The 23,070-nt window shown below is 44.4% G+C and overlaps 2 protein-coding genes and 1 long non-coding RNA gene across 4 annotated transcripts in view; 2 read left to right on the top strand and 1 right to left on the bottom strand.

Annotated features, from left to right (window-relative positions):
- DCAF17 (DDB1 and CUL4 associated factor 17) overlaps window positions 1-14,242 on the top strand; it is a 61,881-nt gene extending 47,639 nt beyond the window's left edge. For both annotated transcript variants that reach the window (XM_049106086.1, XM_025460145.3), the window contains exon 15: window positions 6,697-14,242. In XM_049106086.1, coding sequence (XP_048962043.1) covers window positions 6,697-6,757 — 61 coding nt within the window. In that variant the 3' untranslated portion in view covers window positions 6,758-14,242. The remainder of the gene's footprint in view (window positions 1-6,696) is intronic.
- A 2,259-nt stretch (window positions 14,243-16,501) lies between these two features.
- The window catches only part of LOC112668086 (plasma membrane ascorbate-dependent reductase CYBRD1), a 30,690-nt gene continuing 24,121 nt past the window's right edge, over window positions 16,502-23,070 (top strand). The window contains exon 1 of the mRNA XM_025460164.3: window positions 16,502-16,778. Within this exon, the coding sequence (XP_025315949.1) occupies window positions 16,592-16,778 (187 nt within the window). The 5' untranslated portion in view covers window positions 16,502-16,591. The remainder of the gene's footprint in view (window positions 16,779-23,070) is intronic.
- LOC112668087 (uncharacterized) lies at window positions 18,325-22,549 on the bottom strand. Its single transcript, XR_003141444.3, has 2 exons — window positions 22,348-22,549; window positions 18,325-18,786 (listed from the first exon to the last, which is right to left on the bottom strand). It is a non-coding gene; the product is annotated as an uncharacterized LOC112668087 (long non-coding RNA).

Consider the following 23,070-nt stretch of genomic DNA (forward strand, 5'->3'; position numbering starts at 1 on the left):
GTCTGACTTGATTTTGACTAAGGTTGTGCGTGATCTCAGGGTCATAAGGTGGAGCCCTAAGTCATGGCTCTGCACTCAGCCAGGCGTCTGCCTCTCTCCTTCCTTTCTCTCTGCTCCTCCCCACTCCCCCACTCCCCCCCACCCCCACTCGCACTCTCTCTCTCTCTCTCTCTCAAATAAATAAATAAATCTTTTTTAAAAATTCCTTTGGAAGCAACCAAAGAAAGGATTTTCTTATCATCCAGGTTTTCCAGTTTAGGACACCAGGATATCTAATGCAAAATATCTTCAAAATAAATTCACACGTTACTTTCAAGGCTTTTGACATCTTTGGAGACACAGTAACATATTTATTTGACCAATAGAATATATTTTTATACTTTCTATACTTGAGCCATAATTCTATTTTATTAAACTGCACAAGGATTTGACAATTCGCCTTCAGAATATAAGTATATAGCCTTAATACTATGGTTAGAAAAGCTGACAGTTAATCCAGGTTGTTAATTTTACAATGCATGTACTCTTTAGCACTTGCCCTTGGAAAACTCTGACATTTTAAACATTTGGGCCATAGGTAAATGCCATTTTTTAAATATCAAATGGTTTTAGAATTGGAAGAATTCTAAAGATTTCTAAAGAATTCCTAGATTTATTCCCCTACTTAGTCATAGGTGAAAAGTGAAGCACAGAGAGATTGTGGCTTACCCAACAGATGAAAGCAGTTCAAATACACAGACTTTCTTTGTCAGTTGGCTTCCAGCAGAATAGCAGAATTATTCTAAGTTTCACTTTTGATGCACAGTAGATGGCTAGTGATGGAGACCATCCAAGGAAAATAACCTCTTATTCTTTGGAGTTGGATTTTGGTAATAAAGGGCACATAAGTTATTCTAGTGCTTACAAAGAATCAGCACTTGAAAGGCTCACACCAACAAATATCCTTATCCCCCAAATCATACCACTAGAATCAATATAAAGTTCTAAATTTGATTTTGAAAAACTATTTAAGGTCAGAATATATGAGTATATTCTTCTCAGTTTCAATGCCTATGCTGAACCACAGAAGTAAAGCTGGACTTCCAGATCATTGTACATTTCCATAAAAGGCCTTCCTGTTTAACATGGGTGAGTTATGCAAATTCTCTCAGAATAAATTTTAAAGTTAACTTCTGAAGGATACCAAATAAAATTGTATCTTGATTATATATACTCATTGTACTCATCTAGTGTACATTTGCTCAAGTAATAGAGAATTTATTTTTTAATTTTTTTAAATTTTTTATTTATTTATTTATGATAGTCACAGAGAGAGAGAGAGAGAGAGAGAGAGAGAGGCAGAGACATAGGCAGAGGGAGAAGCAGGCTCCATGCACCGGGAGTCCAACGTGGGATTCGATCCCGGGTCTCCAGGATCGCGCCCTGGGCCAAAGGCAGGCGCCAAACCGCTGCGCCACCCAGGGATCCCTATTTTTTAATTTTTTAAGAAGATTTTACTTATTTATTCATGAGAGACACAGAGAGAGAGAGAGAGGCAGAGACACAGGCAGAGGGAGAAGCAGGCTCCATGCAGGGAGCCCAATGTGGGACTCCATCCTAGGACTCCAGGATCACACCCTGGGCCAAAGGCAGGCACCAAACCACTAAGCCACCCAGGCGTCCCTATTTTGAGAATATGTACATATTATTATATCCCCAGACACACATCAGAAAATATCTGGAAAAGGGGATCCCTGGGTGGCGCAGCGGTTTGGCGTCTGCCTTTGGCCCAGGGCGTGATCCTGGAGACTCGGGATCGAATCCCACGTCGGGCTCCCTGCATGGAGCCTGCTTCTCCCTCTGCCTGTGTCTCTGCCTCTCTCTCTCTCTCTGTGACTATCATGAATAAATAAATAAAATCTTTAAAAAAAAAAAAGAAAATATCTGGAAAGGTAAGATACATGACAAAATGATGCTAGTAGTTATGGAAGATGGGATTATAGGTGAATGTTTTGTTTATTAGTTATCTTTATTTCCCAGTTTTTTTTCCAAAATAAATATTATTTGGGCTATTTTAAAAATTAAAAATACAGGGACGCGTAGGTGCCTCAGCGGTTGAGCATCTGCCTTTGGCTCAGAGCGTGATCCCAGATTCCCGGGTCCCACATCGGGCTCCTTGCATGGATCCTGCTTCTCTTTCTGCCTGTGTCTCTGTCTCTCTTTCTGTGTCTCTCATGAATAAATGAATAAAATCTTTTTAAAAAAATTAAAATACAGGAAACAAGAAGAAAAAATTAACCCAGGTTTCTATGATAGTGATCCTAACCATCTTATCATCTGGATTCACACACCTTATCCCATATTGTGTCCTGTCAGAGAGCCTGAGCCAAAAGTATGAGCATAACTGACTAGGGAACTGGCCCAGAGTTCACTCTCTAGCCTTTAGTCTGCGTCCATATGGAGAATGCTATCTTGTGACCCGCTGCATGGCAGCTGAACTCCAACATAATGTCTTTGACTATGTCATTGACTGCTTGGGACTGCCTTACAACTCCAACCCTGGGTTCCATCCTGAGAGACTAACCTCCTTTCCAGGTATTTGGCAGGAATTTGAAGATGAACTTAACATTCTCTTCAGGCGAAGCCTGCATTCCCTCCATCCCCATTTGCTAGGTGCTCTGTATGGATAGACGTTTTTGTGATTTGTTCAGCATAACCAACCACCTGGACCACCTGGACCTGCACGTACACAGGCAGACTAAGAGTATTGTTTGTAAGACTCATGCTGTGTGAATACTTTAGGAGCCTAATTGTTTAAAATATCTGAGGGCACCTGGTGTCTCAGTCAGTTGAGTGTCTGCCTTCGGTTCAGGTCATGATACCAGAGCCCTGGGATAGAACCTCTGCTTCGGCTCCCTGTCCAGTGAGGAATTTGCTTGAGATTTTCTCTCTCTCCTCCCTCTGCCCACCCCTACCCCCGGCTTGCGCACGCTCCCTCTCTTCTCCACTTTCTCTCAAATAAATAAAATCTTTAAAAAAACATACTATCTGGCCTCCAGGTCAGAACTGGCCATTCTGTTATGGACACCAAAAGCTACAAATCTTGTCTCACATCCCCTCTTGCTTGCTCCAGGCTGGGCTGCCCGCCCTCCCTGCCCCTGAATGGAATCCAGAAGGGGAAGCAGACACTGTCTTTTAGCCCAGGTTCCTTGAAAAATATAGAAACATGATAACATGGAAGGAGACCAGCAGCTTCTAGGACACCTTCTCCTTGTGACCAAGAAGACAGCAAAGGCTGAGAGTCTGGGAGATGGATACTGACTTGTGATCAATGATGGAAAGATGGGCACACAGTATATGTATCATCTGCACATTCACATACTTGGGGGCCGACAGCTCCAGTGGCCTCCAGGTTGAACCGACCAACTGCCCAAGATTGCCAGACCTGTATGCTTGGAGGGTGGGGGGAAAGGGATGCTAATAAACTTGCTCTCCCTCAGAATACACACACACACACACACAACCTTGCTCTCCCTCCAAACAGCGTGTAGGCAAACAGATGTTTCTTTTTTTTTTTAAGGTTTTATTTATCTATTAATGAGAGACACAGAGAGAAAGGCAGAGACACAGGCAGAGGGAGAAGCAGGCCCCATGCAGGGAGCCTGATGTGGGACTCGATCCCAGGTCTCCAGGATCACGCTGGGCTGAAGGCGGGACTAAACCACTGAGCCACCTGGGCTACCTCCAAATGTTTCATTTCAAACCATATTATTTGCCCCACAGCTATGGCCCTTAGTAGTATGGTCAGTTGGAAGTCTCATCTGAGGCTCCATCCAGGCCTCTCAATCGGGACTCCAGCCTGGCTGTTTCAGCAGGGCTTCCCCAGCTAATGAGGTTGGATGTTGGAAGTACCCAATTTTTTTAAAATATTTTATTTTATTCATGAGAGACACAGAGGGAGAGGTAGAGACATAGGCAGAGGAAGAAACAGGCTCCCTCAGGGAGCCTGATGCAGGACTCGATCCCAGAACCACAGGATCACTACCTGAGCCAAAGGCAGATGCTCAACCACTGAAGTTACCCAGGTACCCCCTGTAAGTACCCAATTTGATGTAAATTTGCCTTATTCTCATTTATTGCATACCTTAATCTATGTGTAGATTCCTTTCCTCTTCTGTTTCTATTAGGTTTTAATAATAATAATAATTAATAATAATAATAAAAAAAGTTTTCTATCCGTTTTGAAACTGAAACATGGCTGTTGTGAATCATTTGCAGAACACTAGGATAGAAACGTAAAGAGAGCTCTGGTCTTTGTTTTGTTCACCAATATGTTCCAAGAGTCTAGAAGAATGCCTGGCACATGATAGATTCTCAATACAGAGAACTAATTTCTTCTGTATAAGAAATGGCTTAGTCTTTTACAGAGCACACAAAATAGCAATCTCTTTATATTCTAGGACAAGGATATCTCCTTTGCTTTCTTCCTCATTCTCCATCTACTCTTATTGCATCTCCTGGAAGAGGATTTCGGACTGGTTAGTCAGAAACTTGGACAGTGATTGGGTTGAGTTTTCTAGGGACAGAAAGTTCAAAGAAGTTAGAGCTCAGTAAAAGGTCAGTTCTTGAGTGAATGGTCTTCCCCTAATACCTTCCTTCCACATTCTCTCTCACCCTGTGGCTCCATTCCTGCTTCCCCGCCCCAACCCCCACTGTTGCTAGAAGTAGGTGCTGGGTCTACTTTTCCTCATATCTGAAATGATTACAGGTGCAGGACTCAGGTTTAGTATTTGGAGGGGACTGAGCGTTCCATGAGGATAGAGACCTTGTCAATTTTTGCTCTCAATTATGTTCTCAGCACCTAGCACAGTGCCTGGCCTTTCTCTCCCTCGCTTTGTTTCTCTGTCTTTTGTCTGTCTCATCTTTCTACAGAGAGAAGTCGTTTTAAATGAATGAATGTGGAAAAATGGAGCTCAAACCATGCTTTGGATAATTTGGGAGAAAGGACACTTCCACATGATCTAGCTTAGAGTATCAGATTACTACTCTGAACTAGGGGGCCAAAATCAGCTCATTGTAAAATGCCACTTTACCTTCCATGTGCTGGTCATTGAACTGGGCATATAGTTCCATCAAGAACCTTGAAGTTTTACTGAGTTCTCTGATCATAATATCATTTAAGAGCCTCAAATCTCATCCTATTTCCCAATATGAGTCAATTTTTTTAAAAAAGTTACAGCATTTATGAGAACTAGGGTCAGGCATCTTAAAGGAGACCCTACAGGATACATTCTTTAGAACCTTCAAAAAAGCTTACTGATTTGAGATATGGAGCCTTGGAAAATTACAGATCTCTGTCCCTGGCACTAGCTAAGCATCTGAAAGGGTCACAGCTGGCCAGGCTATGGTTCAGTTGTGATTGTCAGGTGCTAGGCTCCTTGAGGTGGAGCTTCTTAAACTATAATGTGTGGATAATCATCCCCTACAAGTTTATTAAAAGGCAAACTCTGATTTAGTAGGACTGCAGTGGAGCCTGAGGTCCTGCATTTCTAACAAACTGGTCCATGGACCACACTTCGAGTAGCAAGGACCTAGAACACTGACTCCCTCTTCTTCCCATATGCAAGAATTGCTCTTGCCTTACTCTAGTAGAGCAAAAATAGTTTTTGAAAGTGGCAAGCTATTTAGGTTTATGTCTGTTTAATCACTTTCTTTTTCATAAAACTAATATTCGGGTAAAGTCCTTTTCTTTAATATATGTTAAGCAACTACCCAGGAAGACAGTGAATTTTTATTTATTTGTAAAAAATATTTATTATTATTTTTTTAGAGAGACAGAGTGCACATGAGAGGATGAGCAGGAGGGGCAGAGGGAGAGGGAGAGAGAATCTCAAGCAGACTGTGCACTGAGCACAGAGCCTGAGGTGGGACTTGATCCCAGGACACAGAAATCATGACCTGAGCCAAAACCAAGAGTTGGACGCTTAATCTACTGAGCCACCTAGGTGTCCCCAGAGTGATTTTTTTTTAAAAATCATCTGTCTCGGGGATCCCTGGGTGGCTCAGGGATTTGGCACCTGCCTTTGGCTCAGGGTGTGATCCTGGAGTCCCGGGATCAAGTCCCGTATCGGGCTCCCTAAATGGAGCCTGCTTCTCCCTCTGCCTGTGTCTCTGCCTCTCTCTCTGTGTCTCTCATGAGTAAATAAATAAAATCTTAAAAAAAAAAAAATCATCTGTCTCTTCTTCTGCAGAGGCTTGATTTTGAAATCTTAATCTACTTAAGTATCCCAGATTTTGATCAGTGTAAACGTAACAGAATGCAAACCTGTGAGAAGCTAGAATATTATTTCTTGGTTTCCAGCATAGCTTAGGGTAAGCACATTGCATATTAAGCAAGGAATCTGATTTGCAACTAAAGGACTCCTTTTTCTCAGCACAATTTTTTTTAAAGATTTATTTATTTATGATAGACATGGTGGGGGGGCAGAGACACAGGCAGAGGGAGAAGCAGGCTCCATGCAGGGAACCCGACGTGGGACTCGATCCCAGGACTCCAAGATCACGCCCTGGGCCAAAGGCAGGCGCCAAACCGCTGAGCCACCCAGGGATCCCAATAAAAATCTTTAAAAGAAAAAAGAATTTATTGGGAAGTAAAAATTACACAAAATTTTATGTATTTATTTTAAAGATTTATTTATTTATTTGTTTATTATTTAGAGAGAGAATGCACAAGCAGGGAGAGGAGCAGAGAGAGACAGAAAAGCAAAGTCCTTGCTGAGTGCAGAGTCTGCCGCAAGGCTGGATCATACAAATCTGAGATCATGACCCAGACCAAAACCAAGACTTGGGGGCCTGACCAACTGAACCACCCAGCTGCCGCTAAGCAAAATTGTATGTAAAGGGTCAAAGGGGAGGGAAGTAATCACAAAAGAAGAAATACAAATGAGCAATTAATAAATGAGAAATGCTACATTGTATAGTGCAAATTATAATGAGATAGTATGTGATGTCCATCAGATTGGCAAACTTTTTTGGGGGGAAGGGGAGGGGGATAAGGAGAGAGAATCCCAAGCAGGCTCCATGCCCAGGACAGAGCCCCACACAGGGCTCGATCTCACGACCCTGAGATCATGACCTGAGCTGAAATCAAGAGATGCTTAGCCGACTCTCTCTGAGCCACCCAGATGTTCCCTAAACATTTAAAAATACAGAACAATGATATTTATTGGCAATGATGTGAAGCCACATGATCATACAGTTCTGGTCAAATTGCTATAATCTTTTGTAGAATAATTAAGCAATTTGGTTAAAAAATTTTAGCCTAGTAGTTTCACTTTTAGGAATTTGCTTTAAAGAAACAACCAGAAGTTATTTATGTATAAAGACATTCATGAAGGCAATTTTCTAGAAGTGAAAAACTGTAAGCAACAGAAATGTCAATCCAAAAAACAGGGAATTTATTAAATAAATGATAGGGGCAGGCCAGGTTGCTCAGCGGTTTAGCGCCCCCTTCAGCCTAGGGCGTGAGCCTGGGGTTCCAGGATCGAGTCCCATGTCAGGCTCCCTGCATAGAGCCTGCCTCTCCCACAGCCTGTGTCTCTGCCTCTGTGTGTGTGTGTGTGTGTGTGTGTGTGTGTGTGTGTGTGTGTATCTCATGGGGGAAGTAAATAAAATCTTTAAAAATAAATAAATGATGGGAGTTTAGCACAGTATCTACAAGTGCAGAAATGGAGCCAAACACTTGAGTTTGAATCTCAATTCCACTACCTCCTTGCTGTGGGAACTTGGGTAAGTTGACTACCTTCTGTGCGGCTCAGTTTCCCTATCTATAAAATGGGATTTTTGTAAGAATCAAATTATTTCATACATGGAGAGTTCATAGAACTCTGCCTGGGGCATACTAAATTGTCAAGAAGCATTAGTAATTCTCATGGTTTTAGTATGACCATCAATCATCCATACACAGCGCGATCCATATGGAATATGATCACTCCATATTGATAGAGGATGAAGGAAGGTTAGGTCTCCACCTGGGGACCTTGATGGTGATAGGAAAATCTGAGTGTTGGGAGTTCTTGTACAAAATGTGGGTGCTAGGTAGAGGAATAGCCAAGAAAAGAGGAGAAAAGTATAGAAAGAGGGGGCAACAGGATACCCATGACAAAAAGTTCTGTGTGACACTCTTGCCTGGCCTGGCAAAGCTTAAAGAACACATCTGCCAGACCATCAGTAAATAAATACTAAACAATTAAAGGACAGGCTTTTATTATTGACAAGTATGGCACTCAGGACAGCTCAGCATTTAACAATAGCTCTGGATTAAGAGGATGCAAAGTTTTTCTAGGTTGGCTTTCCAAGAGCTGTATCAAGTTCTTCAAGTGTTCTTTTTTACAATCCTATCACAGTAGGATGGTGACTATACTTTGTAAGATGTAAGTTGGATTTAGCCTTCCCCCGGATTTCTGGGTAAAAAAAGCAAAAATAAGATTCAGAGATCATTTAACTCAGGGGTTCTCAACTTTTTGTGTGCCATGGACTCCTGTGGCAGGCTAAATAAAACCTATGGACCTCTCCTTCGAATACTGTTTTCAAATGCATAAAATATTTAAAAATAGGATTACAAAGAAAACCAATTACATTTAAAAAGGAGTTATCAAGGGACCCCTGGCTGGTTCAGTGGTTGAGCGCCTGCCTTTAGATCCGGGGTCCCCAGATAAGAGTCCCGCATCAGGCTCCCTGCATGGAGCCTGCTTCTCCTCCTGCCTGTGTCTCTGCCATTCTCTATCTCTGTCTCTCTGTCTCTCATGAATAAATAGAATTTTTTAAAAAGAAGGTTGATATGGAAGTGTTCTAGAACATTCCTTCCCTTGCTAATTCTCTGACTTGATCTTAGGCTAAATAAAATCTTTAAAAAATAAAATAAAAAGGGGTAATGATAATAATAATAGTAGAGTGCTTTGTTGATGCATTAATAAGATCTGCTGCAGGTCTAATAACTACTGTCACTTTAAAAAATGCTGAGCATACATGATATATTGAGATGTCTATAACAACTCTTAATGAGACATAAAAACAGTGAATTCTATTGGTGACAGAGTCATAGTCGCTACAAATACTAGTGGGGTTTGCATCCCCCCGCCCCCACCCATCCAGATCCTATCCACAGACCCTGACCTAGTTCCAAGCCATCCTGTCACAGATTAGCAAACTGCAGCCCAGTGTTGGACCCCTGTAAATTATCTAATTATATAGCAAGTAGTAGCAGATTGAAGCCCCAGAGCAATGAATACTTCCTCATTCCAAACTGCTTCCTGTTGACTGAGATCTCAAGGATCTAGTCTTAGAGGCAACATTTAAATGACAGAGGCCAACCAAAATTATTTTGGAACAAAAATAAAATTTGAACTTATATTTTCTTTTTCTTTATTTTATTTTTTTAAGATTTTATTTATTTATTCATGAGAGACACAGAGAGAAAGAGGCAGAGACATAGGGGGAAGTAGAAGCAGGCTCCATGCAGGGAGCCCAATGTGGGACTCGATCCCGGGACGCCAGGATCACACCCTGGGCCGAAGGCAGGCGCTAAACTGCTGGGCCACCCAGGCTACCCTGCTTTCTCTTTTAAAAGAATTTCTAACAGGGGTGCTTGGGTGGCTCAGTGGGTTGAGCGTCTGACTTTTGGTTTCGGCTCCGGTCATGATCTCAGGGTTGTGGGATCAAGAGCTCCTCCAGCTGAGCCCTGAATCCAGCTCCACAGTCAGCAGAGAGCCTGCTTGGATTTTTTCTCTCTCTCCCTCTGCCCTCCTTCCTGCCCACCACCACCCATTCTCGCACACTCACTCTCCTTCTCTCTTTCTCAAATGGATGAATAAATCTTTTTTTATTAAAAAAAAAAAAAGAACTTCTAACAGAAATTATAATCTCTTCCTGAAATCCAGGTCAGTTTAAGCTGATTGCTGACAAAATTTATTTAGCCTAATATTTGATCAAGGAAGAGAGCCTCTGTGCTCTACTTTCAGAGTTCAGTGATTCCTGAACTTCAGTGATTCCATGATTCCTTCAAACTTCAATAAAATATTGAGATCCATGGGCCAAAATTCTATAAATATATTTCTGATACCTCCTGTCTATGAATTCTCTTAAAAATATTGCATAACTTAACTCCTATTATTTTGAAGGCAAACAAGGAAGCATCCCATAAAGTTCTCCAAAGGTAAAATGATGTTTGGCTACTCATTAATAATAATATAACCCAGTTTTTCACATATTTTGATGTCCCATGTAGTCCCATGTACTTATAAAATCAGGTTGAGGGATGCCTGGGTGGCTCAGCGGTTGAGTGTCTGCCTTTGGCTCAGGCTATGATCCTGGAGTCCCAGGATTGAGTCCCACATCGGGCTCCCTGCAGGGAACCTGCTTCTCCCTCTGCCTGTGTCTCTGCCTCTCTCTCTCTCTCTTTCTCTCTCTCTCTCACATGAATAAATAAAATCTTTTTTTTTTTAAATCAGGTTGATATGGAAGTGTTCTAGAACTTTCCTTCCCTTACTAATTCTCTGATTTGATCTTAGGCTCTCCAATCTAATCCTCTAGTCAGGTAGTCCACAAATGTGTTCTTAAATGCCTTTCCTCTGTCAATAATTGTCCTAGATTGTATTTCTTCTTAACTAATTCCTAGAGAAAACAATTTGCCTGCCAGCATACCTCCAATGTGTAGATCAACCACTTGTAGTTGATATGTAGTCCATCTCCCTACCCAGCTCTTTTATAAAATTCTAGTATTTTCTGGGTATCTATCCCTTGCCCTTATCACTATAGGGCCAGGTCCAAGACAACTGGGAATCTCCCCTATAAACCACCACCCACAGAAATTATTCAAAGTATCCAAACATAAGTTTGTTCTACTTGCTTACCTTGCCTCTCCCATTCCTTCCCCCCAAAACCACAGTAAAGGCTCCAGGCTGCTGTTCCCCTTTCCACCTGCTCATCTTGTTTTGGTGCTTTCCTGTATGGCCCTGCATGGCTTTTCAGGCATTTAGTACTTCCAGGGCTTTCTCTTCCTAGGGAGCCATGAATATAAAAAAGTAACTTCTTCCTTCATGGCAGTCCTTTTCATGTCTGTTTGTTGAATGCACTCATCCACAACAAGTCTCAGCACATTTTTAGACACAAACCCTAAAAGAGCAGCAGCAAATAAAGTAGACCAAATCCTCACCTTGAAGTTTGTATTTTTTTGGTCTGGGGTTTATAAGCTTGCGTGGGGAGGAGGGCTATAGAGTAAATTGAACCTAGGTATGACCAAGACCCATTCTTTTCTTCTTCAGCTGATTATTTCCTGCTAACCTATGGAGTAAAGGTGGTTGATGATATTTGGGGAATCAAAGAATTGAATCCTGGGATCCCTGGGTGGCTCAGTGACTGAGCTCCTGCCTTCGGCCCAGGGCATGATCCTAGGGTCTCAGGACCGAGTCCCACATTGGGCTTCCCGCAGGGAGCCTGCTTCTCTCTCTGCCTCTCTCTCTCTCTCTCTCTCTCTGTCTTTTGTGAATAAATAAATGAAATCTTTAAAGAAAAAAAAAAAAAAAGAATTGAACCCTATTTCCCTCTTTCCTGGACAAAGGCCAGACTCTGCCTAGACTAGGCTCTACCTACTAATGTCTGGACTGAGGAGATAGGGCCAGAATAGGGTTCTTGTAATTTTATTTTGCCAGATGATTAGGAGAAAGCAAGATGATTAGGAAGAGTTACTAATCCCTTTCCCATGTACTTCTTGCCTCACCAAACTCCCAAACTCTCCTGGGATGATGATGGAAGCAATTTTAAAAATTAAATGAAGGGTCAGTTAGATCTCACAGAGCAGGATAGAGTGGGCAAACAAAAGTAATGCCTTGATTTGACCAATCCCCCTCCCAACCCTCCCAGGCATCCATGGGGAAAAGGACCTTACTGAATTAGGCCTTTTGCCTGGGTACCTCTTAGAGTGATTTCCTCACTTCCTCTGTTCTCCCCAGGTATCTTCCTCTTCTTGTGTCTGCTTTCCAGGCTGGTGTACCATTCGGCTCCCTCAGGAAGAGAGTTACTTTCTACCTCTTCCCAAACTGGGGTTCCTGAAATGAAATCTGTCCTTACTCCAGCTCTGCCCTCTTGGGGCAGTTAAACTCTAAGAGCCTCTTGAGAGGTAGTAGAGGCTGATTCCACAGCCAATCTCCCCACAGCCAGAGCTGGAGCTAATTTCCTCATCAGTTCCCTTAGAGGAGAAACATCTCAGCAAAGCAAATATTTGTTTGTGTCTTTTTTTTTTCCACAAAGACAACATAGTCTAGCCTCACATGGGGAAGTATATTCCTCTCATCAACATGGGTTTTTGTTTTTTCAAAGTCATAATCCTTGCTTTATTTTGCTACGGAGCCTTTGACCACTGCCTGAGCTTGGTTACATCATGGGTCATGCTGTCAGCTGTGAGTCACTGAGACAGCTTTCTGATCCCAAATCTCTTGTCTAGTAGAAGGAAGAACAAGATGTGAGCTCATTCCTCTTGCTAGTGGTTTTTTTCTTGTTTCATGTTATTTCTCCTTTCATAATATGTCCCAAGAAGGCATAGATAATTAGGTGGGGCAAGGAGAACAGTAGTATTAGGTGAGATGATTTTTTCACTTGTCTGTCAGGTTCCTGCAGGAAACAGCTAATTTTCACGAAGGCTTAATTGAAGACAGTGTATGAAGGGAGTGCTTACAGAGGTCCAGGGAGACTTAAGAAAACCAACAAGGAGTGGTGAAGACAGGGGACTAGCAAAGCAAGGTGGCACTCAGCACTACATGCAGGCCTGTATAAGCAAGTGGGTATGGTGTTACTTGACCCTGGAAGAATTACAGCCATGGAAGAGGGGTCACTCAAATATTGTTGTGGCAAAGAAATGCAACCACTGCAAAAACCATGGCCTGGGAAGGGGGCACTGAGAGAGAAATAGGTTGACCTCTCTTTCTTCCTACCCTCTAATCTCCTTCTTCATTGCATTGGCCAAAGCCAATTGGAAGCCAGTGGGCAAGGAGTCTGCCAGGGCAGAAGGCAAGGCAAAGAAGGATGGAGAATGGAGAGGTAAATAGAGTAACCAACACACAGTCAGTATTTGAAAATTTAAATAATGGCGCACTTATCCTACAAACCAAACCTCTGTGCACAACTTACTGTACTTTACATTAGAATGCTGGACTGTATGCACCAAAAGAAATGCAACATTACCTTATGGAAGTTCGATAGATAAATGGCATATAGGACACGTGGTTTCTAATCTCAGGATGGATGGGGTTTGGATTTTCTTTCCCTATCCCTTCATATCCTATCTCCTTACTCTGCATTCCATGTCTGTCAGGGACAAAACAAAACAAAACAAAACAAAACAAAATCTATGTCAACATGTACAGGCTTGAAGCATCACAGGTTTTTAGGAAGGCTATCCTGTGCTGTTCATTGCCCCACCTCCACCCCTCATCTTTTCCCACACACATCAGGAATCGGTTTTGATAGCATTGCTAATAGATTATCTAGTTTGACTTTAGTGGCAAATTGTTTAACATCTCCTAAGGGAAACTTCTAGTATTGAACAACTCTTGTTTTAAAAAGTTGTTAATATTAAGCCACAATATTTATTTTAAAATGTTCCTCTTTTGGGATAACTGAGTGGCTCAGGAGTTGAGTGTCTGCCTTCAGCTCAGGGCATGATCCGGGTCCCTGCAAGGATCCTGCTTCTCCCTCTGCCTGTGTCTCTGCCTCTCTCTCTGTCTCTCTCATGAATAAATACATAAAATCTTAAATAAATTAAAAAAAAGTTCCTCTTTCAAGTGGCAAGTTTTATCACAGTCAGGTCCTTAAAGGATGTTGAGAAACAAATGGAGACTGGGCTTGAAAATTGCCTGAGCAGACAAAGCCAGTTTAGTCATACAAGCAAAGTTTAATTTAGCTCATTTTGTAAGACTAATTTGACAAAGGTCATTTCTTGCTTATGCCTCTGGAAATCATAACCAAAACTTCAGCTGTTTCCCAAGATTGACACAAGATAACCACTGATCAATTTCCTATCTTTTATGAAAATTCTAATATTAAAACCAATCACTGTAAAAAAATAAAGTCACTGCTGTCTCACTACATAAGCTGCTTTATAACAATATACCTGTGCCCCTGAAACTCATTCTGTTTTGATTTGAATGCTCCTAGTTGGCAAACTGTCTTTTTGCTGTGTGCCCAGTAAATAAACTTTTATTAATCACTACTTCCATAATTCATTGGTTTTTTGTTCTTTCTGAACTTTTGACAAGAACAACTTCTTTTTTTTTTTAATTTTTATTTATTTATGATGGTCATCACAGAGAGAGAGAGAGAGAGAGAGAGAGAGAGAGGGAGAGAGGGAGCAGAGACATAGGCAGAGGGAGAAGCAGGCTCCATGCACTGGGAGCCCGATGTGGGATCGGATCCCAGGTCTCCAGGATCGCGCCCTGCGCCAAAGGCAGGCGCCAAACCACTGCGCCACCCAGGGATCCCTTGACAAGAACAACTTTAAAGCTGAAATCCTCTCAGTTTAGCTTGTAGCTTCAAGATAATTCAACACTATCCGTACCATTCGGCCATGTTTTCATTCTCCTGAGACGTTTTGTTAAATGAAATCTGGAATCCCGGAGATTCTTCCTCTCATTCTTCCTCCCTGTGAGGTCGCTACAGGAGGGCTGGGTCCCTCAACTCAAGGCCAGAACTTCATTGAGACTGCCCTCCTTGCACAGCTGCCTCTCTGGATTCCAGTAACCTGCTTCTCTTTTTAGGCCTGGGCTCTGCAAAACCCTTGTGGTTTCCTACACCCTGCCCACAACTTTGTAAATAGTTCCTGTTCATTATTAAATTGGCCAGTTGGAATGCACCAGCTATTTCTTGCCAGGACCCTTACACACTTGGTAGGATTCATTTACTGAGTAACTACTATATCCCAAGGAAGAATAAAATGATAAATTAGACAGTTAATACTCTCAAGGGGGCAGCGTGGAGAGTGGAGACAGCCACGAGAACAGGTGATTGATTATATCACAACTTCATAAATGATGCGGAGAGGCATTGGATGGGGAGGTGGGTGAGTAGAAGCATAAAATATTTAGAGGCAAGGGCAGATTCAGAGAAGTTGTCTTGGTGGAGACCTGGTCAGGAAAATTTAGAGGCAAGGGTGTGGGTAGAGTGGTCAGGAGCTGGGTGAGAAGTTTACAGCCATGGACATCAGGGCCAGTCAGGGTGTGAAGGGATGAGAGGGGAGGAGGGTTAGGCGGGGCCAGACTATAGAAAGCCTTGTCCTGCAGGGAGGGGTCCTTCCTTTCCATTTGTTTATTCCCTCTCTCTTTCTTTCTTCACCAAGGGAAAAATAATGACATAGGTGAAGTCTGCAGCTTCCTACTCATAACCCTTAATCCTGCCCTACTCTCAGGACTTGACACTCCTACTTCTTTGGCTTGAAACTGGTCGTTTCTGTTGAAAAATCACTTGCATACACCACCTGCACATCCGAAGGTCTTTTAAAATGGCAACAAGACAATATGGTAAACCAGTCCTTGGAGATGAGTGCATGTTCCCAAATGCATTCTAGACGCCCTAACAGCCAGAGCCACCTTTTTAAAAATTTTTTATTTATTTATTCATGAGAGACAGAGACAGAGAGAGAGAGAGGCAGAGACACAGGCAGAGGGAGAAGCAGGCTCCATGCAGGGAGCACCACGTGGGACTCGATCTTGGGTCTCCAGGATCAGGCCCTGGGCTTCAGGCGGCGCTAAACCGAGGAGCCACCCGGGCTGCCCCCACCTTTTCTTTAACAGCAGCAGACAACAGCCTAGTGGAGAAGGTAACAGTAATGCTGGCAAGAGGGTAAAGAGTGAAGCTTCACTAAAGTGGGGCTTTGGTCCAAAGTAGTCTGTGTAGGTGGGCATTTTTAAGAGCCATTATTTGTCACGCTGTCTAGGCAAGTCCAGGGCCCAGGACCTATGTGTCTTCCCTCCCTACAGCTCAAACTACAAGTAGTTTCCTTGCGAGGCAGAGCCTCCTCGGCACATTCCTGGCGCCGCCTGCGGACAGCCAAATCCTCAGGGCTGCGGCTCAGGAGGCTTCGTTAATCAAAATCATCACACGACCCCCTCCTGTTTTCTCAGAACTTCGCGCGAGCACCGCTGCCTTGGGCTGCCCCCAAACGGTAAGAGAACAGGGCAGGGCTCAAAGCAGGCGGTGGGGGATCCCCGGGTGGCTCGGCGGTTTGGCGCCGCCTTCAGCCCAGGGTGATCCTGGAGACCCTGGATCGAGTCCCGCCTCGGGCTCCCTGCATGGAGCTTGCTTTGCCCTCTGCCTGTGTCTCTGCCTCTCTCTCTCTCTCTCTCTGTCATGAATAAATAAACTTAAATAAAAAATGAATAAAAACAAGCGGTGGGCATGGAATCCTCCAGGCGGACTCGGACCGGCTGGTCGTCTGGCGAGGAGGCCCCTCCCCCGGGCGGGGTCGCTCCGGAGTCGGCGGCCGAGGCCCGCCCCCGGGCCGGAGCCCTAGGTCGGCCCCGCAGAGTGCGAGCGGCCGCCGCGCGGGGCATGGGGCGCTGAGGCCATGGACGGCTACAGGGGCTTCCTGGGGCTGCTGGTGTCGGCGCTGCTCGTCGGCTTCCTGGCCGTCGTCTTCAGCCTCGTCTGGGTCCTGCACTACCGGGAGGGGCTCGGCTGGGACGGGACCGCGCTCGAGTTCAACTGGCACCCGGTGTTCATGGTCACGGGCTTCGTCTTCATCCAGGGCATCGGTACTGGGCACGCCCGGGGGGCACGGGGTCCCGGGCCCCCATCTCAGCCGAGCGCGGCCGACGCGGGCGGGGCGGGGGGCGCGGGGCCGAGAGCGGAGCGTGCCCGGCCCGGAGACGGCGCGGCGGCGGCGCTGGACGGGGCCGGGGGCGCGGGGGCAGCGGGGACACCGGGGGGCACCGGGGTGCCGGGGGCAGGGGGCCGGGACCGCCGCGAGACGCCCTGCGGGGGGGCGCCTGGCCCGTACGCCGCCCACTGGCGGACTCCTCGCTGCGAGTGCCCGGGGCGCCCCGCAGGCATCCCCGGGCCCAGCCCCCCGGGCCGAGGACGGAGGCTGCAGCGCCGCGCGTCCCCACCCTGGGCCCCCAAGCCCCCCAGTCGCCCCCGGCGGGCGGAGCCTGCGCAGTCGCGGCCCCCGAGACGCTCGTGAGGCCTTGCTCCCAACTTTCTTCAGGGCTGCAGATTAGGAGAGGAAGGCGACGGGAGAATTTGCCTTCCGTCCCATCCTCCGCCCCGGGAGAAGGGCCGGGTCAGCCGACGGCCGCGGGCACTGAAGCCTGGGCTCTGGCGTCGCTCCTCCCAGAGCGTTAGGGTCGGGAAGCCGCCAGGCCCCCAGGGGTGTTGGGCTCCCTGCCGGGCCCTCGGACGGGCTGGAGCCCACCTTGTCGGTGTGGCTGCGCACCAGCCAAATCCCCCTGCGGGGCCTCCTGCGGGGCTTCCTGCGGGGCGGGGCGCTGGCCCCTAAGGCGGGACCGCCTGGCCCCCGGGATGCTGCTGCCTGAGCCCTGCGCCCGCCCTGGGCTTTGCTGTGCACGCTCCGGGGGGAGGCTGACCTGACCCGGAGGGCGGGCCCAGTCGGTGGCCGACTTTGTTTTTGCTTTGGGGATAGAATTGACATAAAGCATTACGTGTTTCATGGGTGTGACGTGGCCATGTGTATGATTATATATAGGATTTATATAAATCGGGATGGTCACCTCAAGAAGTCTGGTTAACATCTACCAACTCACATAACTACACTTTTTTTTTTTCTTGTGATGAGAACGTTTAAGATGTACTCTGTTAGCAACGTTTAAGATCTACTTTCCTAGCAATGGCTCAAATATACAATATAATGTTACTAATGTAGTCCCCGTGCTGTACCTTACATCCCCAGGACTTATTTTATAACTGGAAGTTTACCATTTGTTTTTTTTTGTTGTTGTTGTGTGTGTGTGTGTTTTTTAAGATTTTATTTATTTATTCATGAGAGACAGAGAGAGAGAGAGAGAGAGAGAGGCAGAGACACAGGCAGAGGCACATGCAGGGAGCCTGATGTGGGACTCCAGGATCAGCCCTGGGCGGAAGGCGGTGCTAAACCGCTGAGCCACCCAGGGATTCTCCTGGAAGTTTACCTTTTGACCACCTTCACCCATTTTGCCTGTGGGCCCTGCGCCCCCCCCCCCCCCCCATCCCCCTAATCCCTGGCAGTTTTTATTGTGGTTGTGCTCTGCTGCTCAGTGTCCTGATGTTTCCTTCCTCGGCTGATTGGCTGGAGGAAGCTCTAGCTAGTGGTGCAAGCAAGCAGCATTTATTTGTAGCCACTTTTCAAAAAATGAAGTCAAGGCCTGGCAGATGGAGTATTTAGAAGAAGGTAGAAAGTGGTGGGCTGGTGTTCTATCTCAGAAGGTAGTGGAAGAGAAGTGTAAAGGCTTCAGAAAGAAGTGCCCACCTCTAGATTGAAATCTCTAGCCTTGTCTCTGAGCAGGCTGCCTTTTCTCCACCAGTATGTGGCTCTCCAGAACAAACAAATGAACAAAACTCCAACCTCATTCCCAAATAAAAGACTTTTGTTTCCGTGTAAAACTTGTGCTGTAGGCATCCCGCAGGTGTGGCCATCCCCCCCTCCCCCCAAGTAGTGGCAGACATTGCTACTGCTTGGTCCACCTGGTTTGCAATAGGCGTGGGGGTGCGAGTGCCATCAGCCAGCCAAGTTAATGTTACGTAAGCTCCAGTTATTTTGCCATGGACCTAAAATGAGAAAAACATACTCAAGTTCCAAAGTTGCTGTCATCAGAAACACTCTTTCCTGCATGGTGGAGCCCGTAAGTGTGGCCAGAGCTGTCAACATCTTTTGTTTGTTCAAAGTAGTAGAAAGAGTCTCTTGATCTCTTCCAACCAGCACTTTAGAGCAGCTCCTAATACCAAGAAACTTCCCAGAGTATTCTCGTAATTGAGGGTAAGAGAAACACAGATGGTATTAGTTGTTTCCTGGCTTATCAAAGAGGAGATGGTCACAAAACAGTTGCTAACGTTCATTGAGTGCCTTCTGTATGCCCACTAAGTGCGCTCTTTCACAGGTATGTAAGGATAAGTCAAGGCACAGAGCAGTTAAGTACCTTACCCGTGGAAGGGATATGTTTTCAGTGGCCTTATTTTCAAGCTTCATTTCTCTGCCTTTATGGCAATATGCCTACTTCCTGCAAAATATTCTTAAGAGAAGCAAAAAGCTTCATCTAAAATACACCTTAAAATTTGTTATTGGGCAGCCCGGGTGGCTCAGCGGTTTAGCGTTGCCTTCAGCCCAGGGCGTGATCCCGGGAACCCGGGATGGGTCCTGCATGGAGCCTGCTTCTCCCTCTGTCTGTGTCTCTGCCTCTCTTTCTCTCTTTGTCTCTATGAATAAATAAAAAGTTTTTTTTTTTAATTGTTATTTGTGTTAAGAGTCCATTAGAGTTTTCCTAAAAAGATTTCTAGTTTCTCTAAACTTTGGGCTTAATCTGTTTATACTTACTTTTGGGCAAAAACATGTAAATTGTGGATGCCTGGGTGGCTCAGCTGTGTAAGCTGAATAAGCGTCCTACTCTTGATTTTGTCTCAGGTCATGATCTCAGGATTGTTGGGGATTCTGCTTAAGATTCCCCCTCCCCCACCCCCACCCTCAGCAAAAAACATGTAAATGGATTTTTTTTTAATGGATATTTTGGAAATTTTCATCTGTTGCTTTTGTGCAAACCTTGTTTTTTTAAAGCTTAGTTACTGTATTTCTATTAGTTTTGGAATGTTTGCCCTGTCAACACTCCCCATCCTGTTTACTATTTGGATTCCAGACTTGCAAAGCACTTTAATCAGATAATGCCCTTAATTGACATAAACATAAGCTTTTTCCTACCTACAGGCGCATGCATAGTACTCCTGAGTTTTTGTAAATCTTGCTGGGCCAGCATCTCCTCAGATACAACAATAGAAGGTCTTCAGTGGAAGGATGTACAGTAAATAGTTGACTTTGCAGGCCAGGAGGGAAATACATGTTACAGACTAACCATATTAACACAGACTTTTTTTTTTTTCTCCCCTGTGTAATTGTTTCAGGGAGGAAATTTTTAGGTTTTGGTGTTTCAGATCTCTAGTAATGAACATGATGCAATTGAGTTTGTGATGCACAAATATTTAGAGATGAGGAAGGGAAGGCTAAAATATGGTCATTAAGCATAAAAAGCCTTGCAAATACAATACCCAAACAGTAAAAAATATTTAAAACCATTTGAGAACAAATAAGAGACTTGGGAAGCACCTTTTAAGAAGTAAGCTCTGGAGTAAGCATAAAAGTTACAAAATAAATGTGTGTGCATGGGGTACACTAGGTACCTACACACGGGAGCCCAAATATATTTTGGGAAATATATGTATTCTAAAATAGAGTATGACAGAGATAGGATATCTAAAACAAATAAAAATTTAAGCTAGTGGGGGGTATCTAGTAAACATGAATGAGGAAGAGTTTCAAAGAGAACTTTAGAGGAGGCTTTGTGTTTCTCTAAAAGGAATGTTTCCCAGGAAATCAGAGAAACAACCCTTGAAAAGAAGGCCACAGAAAAGATTGAAACAAATAAACCCTCTCAAAGTGGCAGTTGACCTTTTAAAAGGTTCAGCAAGGTGGAATGTGTTATTTGGCGAAGGGTAGAAAATTCAAGTGTATAAATTTGGTGAATAGAAGTCTCAGCAATTCTATACTCCTTCCTTTTCCATCTGCTTGCTGTATAAACTAAAGGGAGAGAAACTGAATAGTCTAATTATCTGAGGTTGGCTTTGTGAGAGAATAGAACTACATTTCAGTAACATTTAAAACAAAAAGAAACTGAGTATTTCTTAAAAGGCAGTTGGCATATCCTATTAATACATCTAAAAGTGACCAAATTCCAAGTCAACTTAAGTGTATTTACAAAGGCTCTTGGGGTAGATCCTGGCAAAGAAAGTGATGGAGAAAGTGCCGCAGACACTCCAAAGTCAGCCTTGGGGACACCACTGATAATAAAACCTACCAATTGTAGGTAGGGAAAGGGAGGGTTTTTACACAGCATAGGCACACAATTCAAGGCAACCCTAAACACATTTTTTGTTATAAATGAATGCATGCAGATCTCTTTGTAACTGATGAATGTGTTTTAGAAATGATTATTTTGCTCACTTTTGTCTGACATCTAGAATGACCCCTAGAATGGCAGATGGTAGGCCAATAAATAGTTATTGGATGAATGATTGGTTCTGTACCATCATTAAATTGTTAGTAACAGAATGCAGTTCTACTCATTTGTAATGATAATAATAGCATCTAAAGTAAAAGTGCCCTCCCTTGTCCCTCAGTGATTATCCTGTGTAGCCAGTTTGGCAGCACTGATTTGTTAGAGAAGAATGGGCATCATATTATATTGGAAATGCATTGTTATTCTAAAGGCCTCAGGCTCATGAGTACTACCTGTGCCTATTGCCTACCGAAAGCCATCAAATCTCCCTTTTTCCTTCTGCATCATTAACTTTCACCAGCCATTGGATTATCTCCAACATGTTACAATTGCTATCATCTTATAAACAACCATACTCTTTACCCCATGTTCCCCCTTCAGCCACTGTTTCAATTCTCTGCTTGCCTTGCCACAGAACTTTTTGGGAATTTTTGTCAATACCTGCAGTACTGACAAAAAAATACCTCCTAATTCCTCTCCTCCATTCTCTCTTGAACCGACTGCAGTCAGGCTTTCACTGCACTGCTTCACTGAAATTGCTCTTAACGTAGTTACCACTGGCAAGCACTTTGCGCATTCCAGTGGTCTATTCTCAGCCCTCATCTTGCCTGATCAGAAAGCAGCATTTGGCATAACTGATCCCTTCCTCCTCCTTGAGACACTTCCCTCACTTGGCTTCCAAGACACCCAGCACTCTTGGCTCTTCTCTCCTTGCTGGCTGTGCCTGTCAATGTCCTTTGCTGGTTCCTCCTCATCTCGTCGATCCCTTAAATGTACAGTGCCCAAAGCTCAGTCTTCTGACCACTTCTCCTTTCTTGATGCACTCATACCCTTGGTGATCTCATCCAGTCTCATAACTTTAAACGCCCATCTTCTCACTGTATCTGATGTTTATGTCTTTGGCCTGGACTTCTCCCAGGAACTCCAGACCCACATATCCATCTGTCTACTCAAACTCTCTATTTGGATGTCAAATAGACATGTCCAAACCTCAACTCTCCGTCTTCTTCACACCTCCAAAACCACTCATCACCCAGGTTACCCATCTTAGTAAATGGTAGCTTCATACTTCGTAGACATTCATACGGTCATCCTGGATTCCTCATTTCCTATCATACTTTTCATCCAATCCTTCAGAAAATTGAATAAGCTCCAAACTCAAAATACAGTATTATCCAGACTCTGACCATTGGCTGTTTTAGTTATTTACTCCTTCATTGTCTGTCTTCTAATAGAATGAAGGCTTCCTTGTCTGTTTTCTTCACTGTTGTATCCATGGTGCATAGAATGTTACCTAACATATAATTGGCATTCCATAAATATTTACTAGGGGCACCTGAGTAGCTCAGTGGTTGAGCATCTGCCTTTGGCTCAGGTCATGATCCCGGGGTCCTGGGATCGAGCCCCATGTTGGGCTCCCTGCTCAGCAGAAGTCTACTTTTCCCTCTCCCCCTCACCCCCCTCTCCTTGCTCGTGCTCTCTCTCTCTCAAATAAATAAATAAAATCTTTTAAAAATTGTACTAAATTAAACCAAGGGCCATACCTACAAGGATGGCTTGTAAAGTACATATGTGAAGTGGTATAGTATCCACCAGAGTGTCTTTCTGTGTTCAACTAAACATTCAGAAACACAAGACTGCCAAGACCATGCTGGGCACCAGCATACTCAGAAGGATGAAGGACAGGGACCAGAGCTTCCTGCCAGGGCAGCACTGAGTATCCTAGTTCAGTGGGCATCCTTTCTGCAGTAGTTTATGTAGCAGCCATATATCCCTCCAGAAACTAGCCTCT

The sequence above is a fragment of the Canis lupus genome, chromosome 36 (genome assembly GCF_003254725.2).
Source record: "Canis lupus dingo isolate Sandy chromosome 36, ASM325472v2, whole genome shotgun sequence".
NCBI classification, from domain to species: Eukaryota; Metazoa; Chordata; class Mammalia; order Carnivora; family Canidae; genus Canis; species Canis lupus.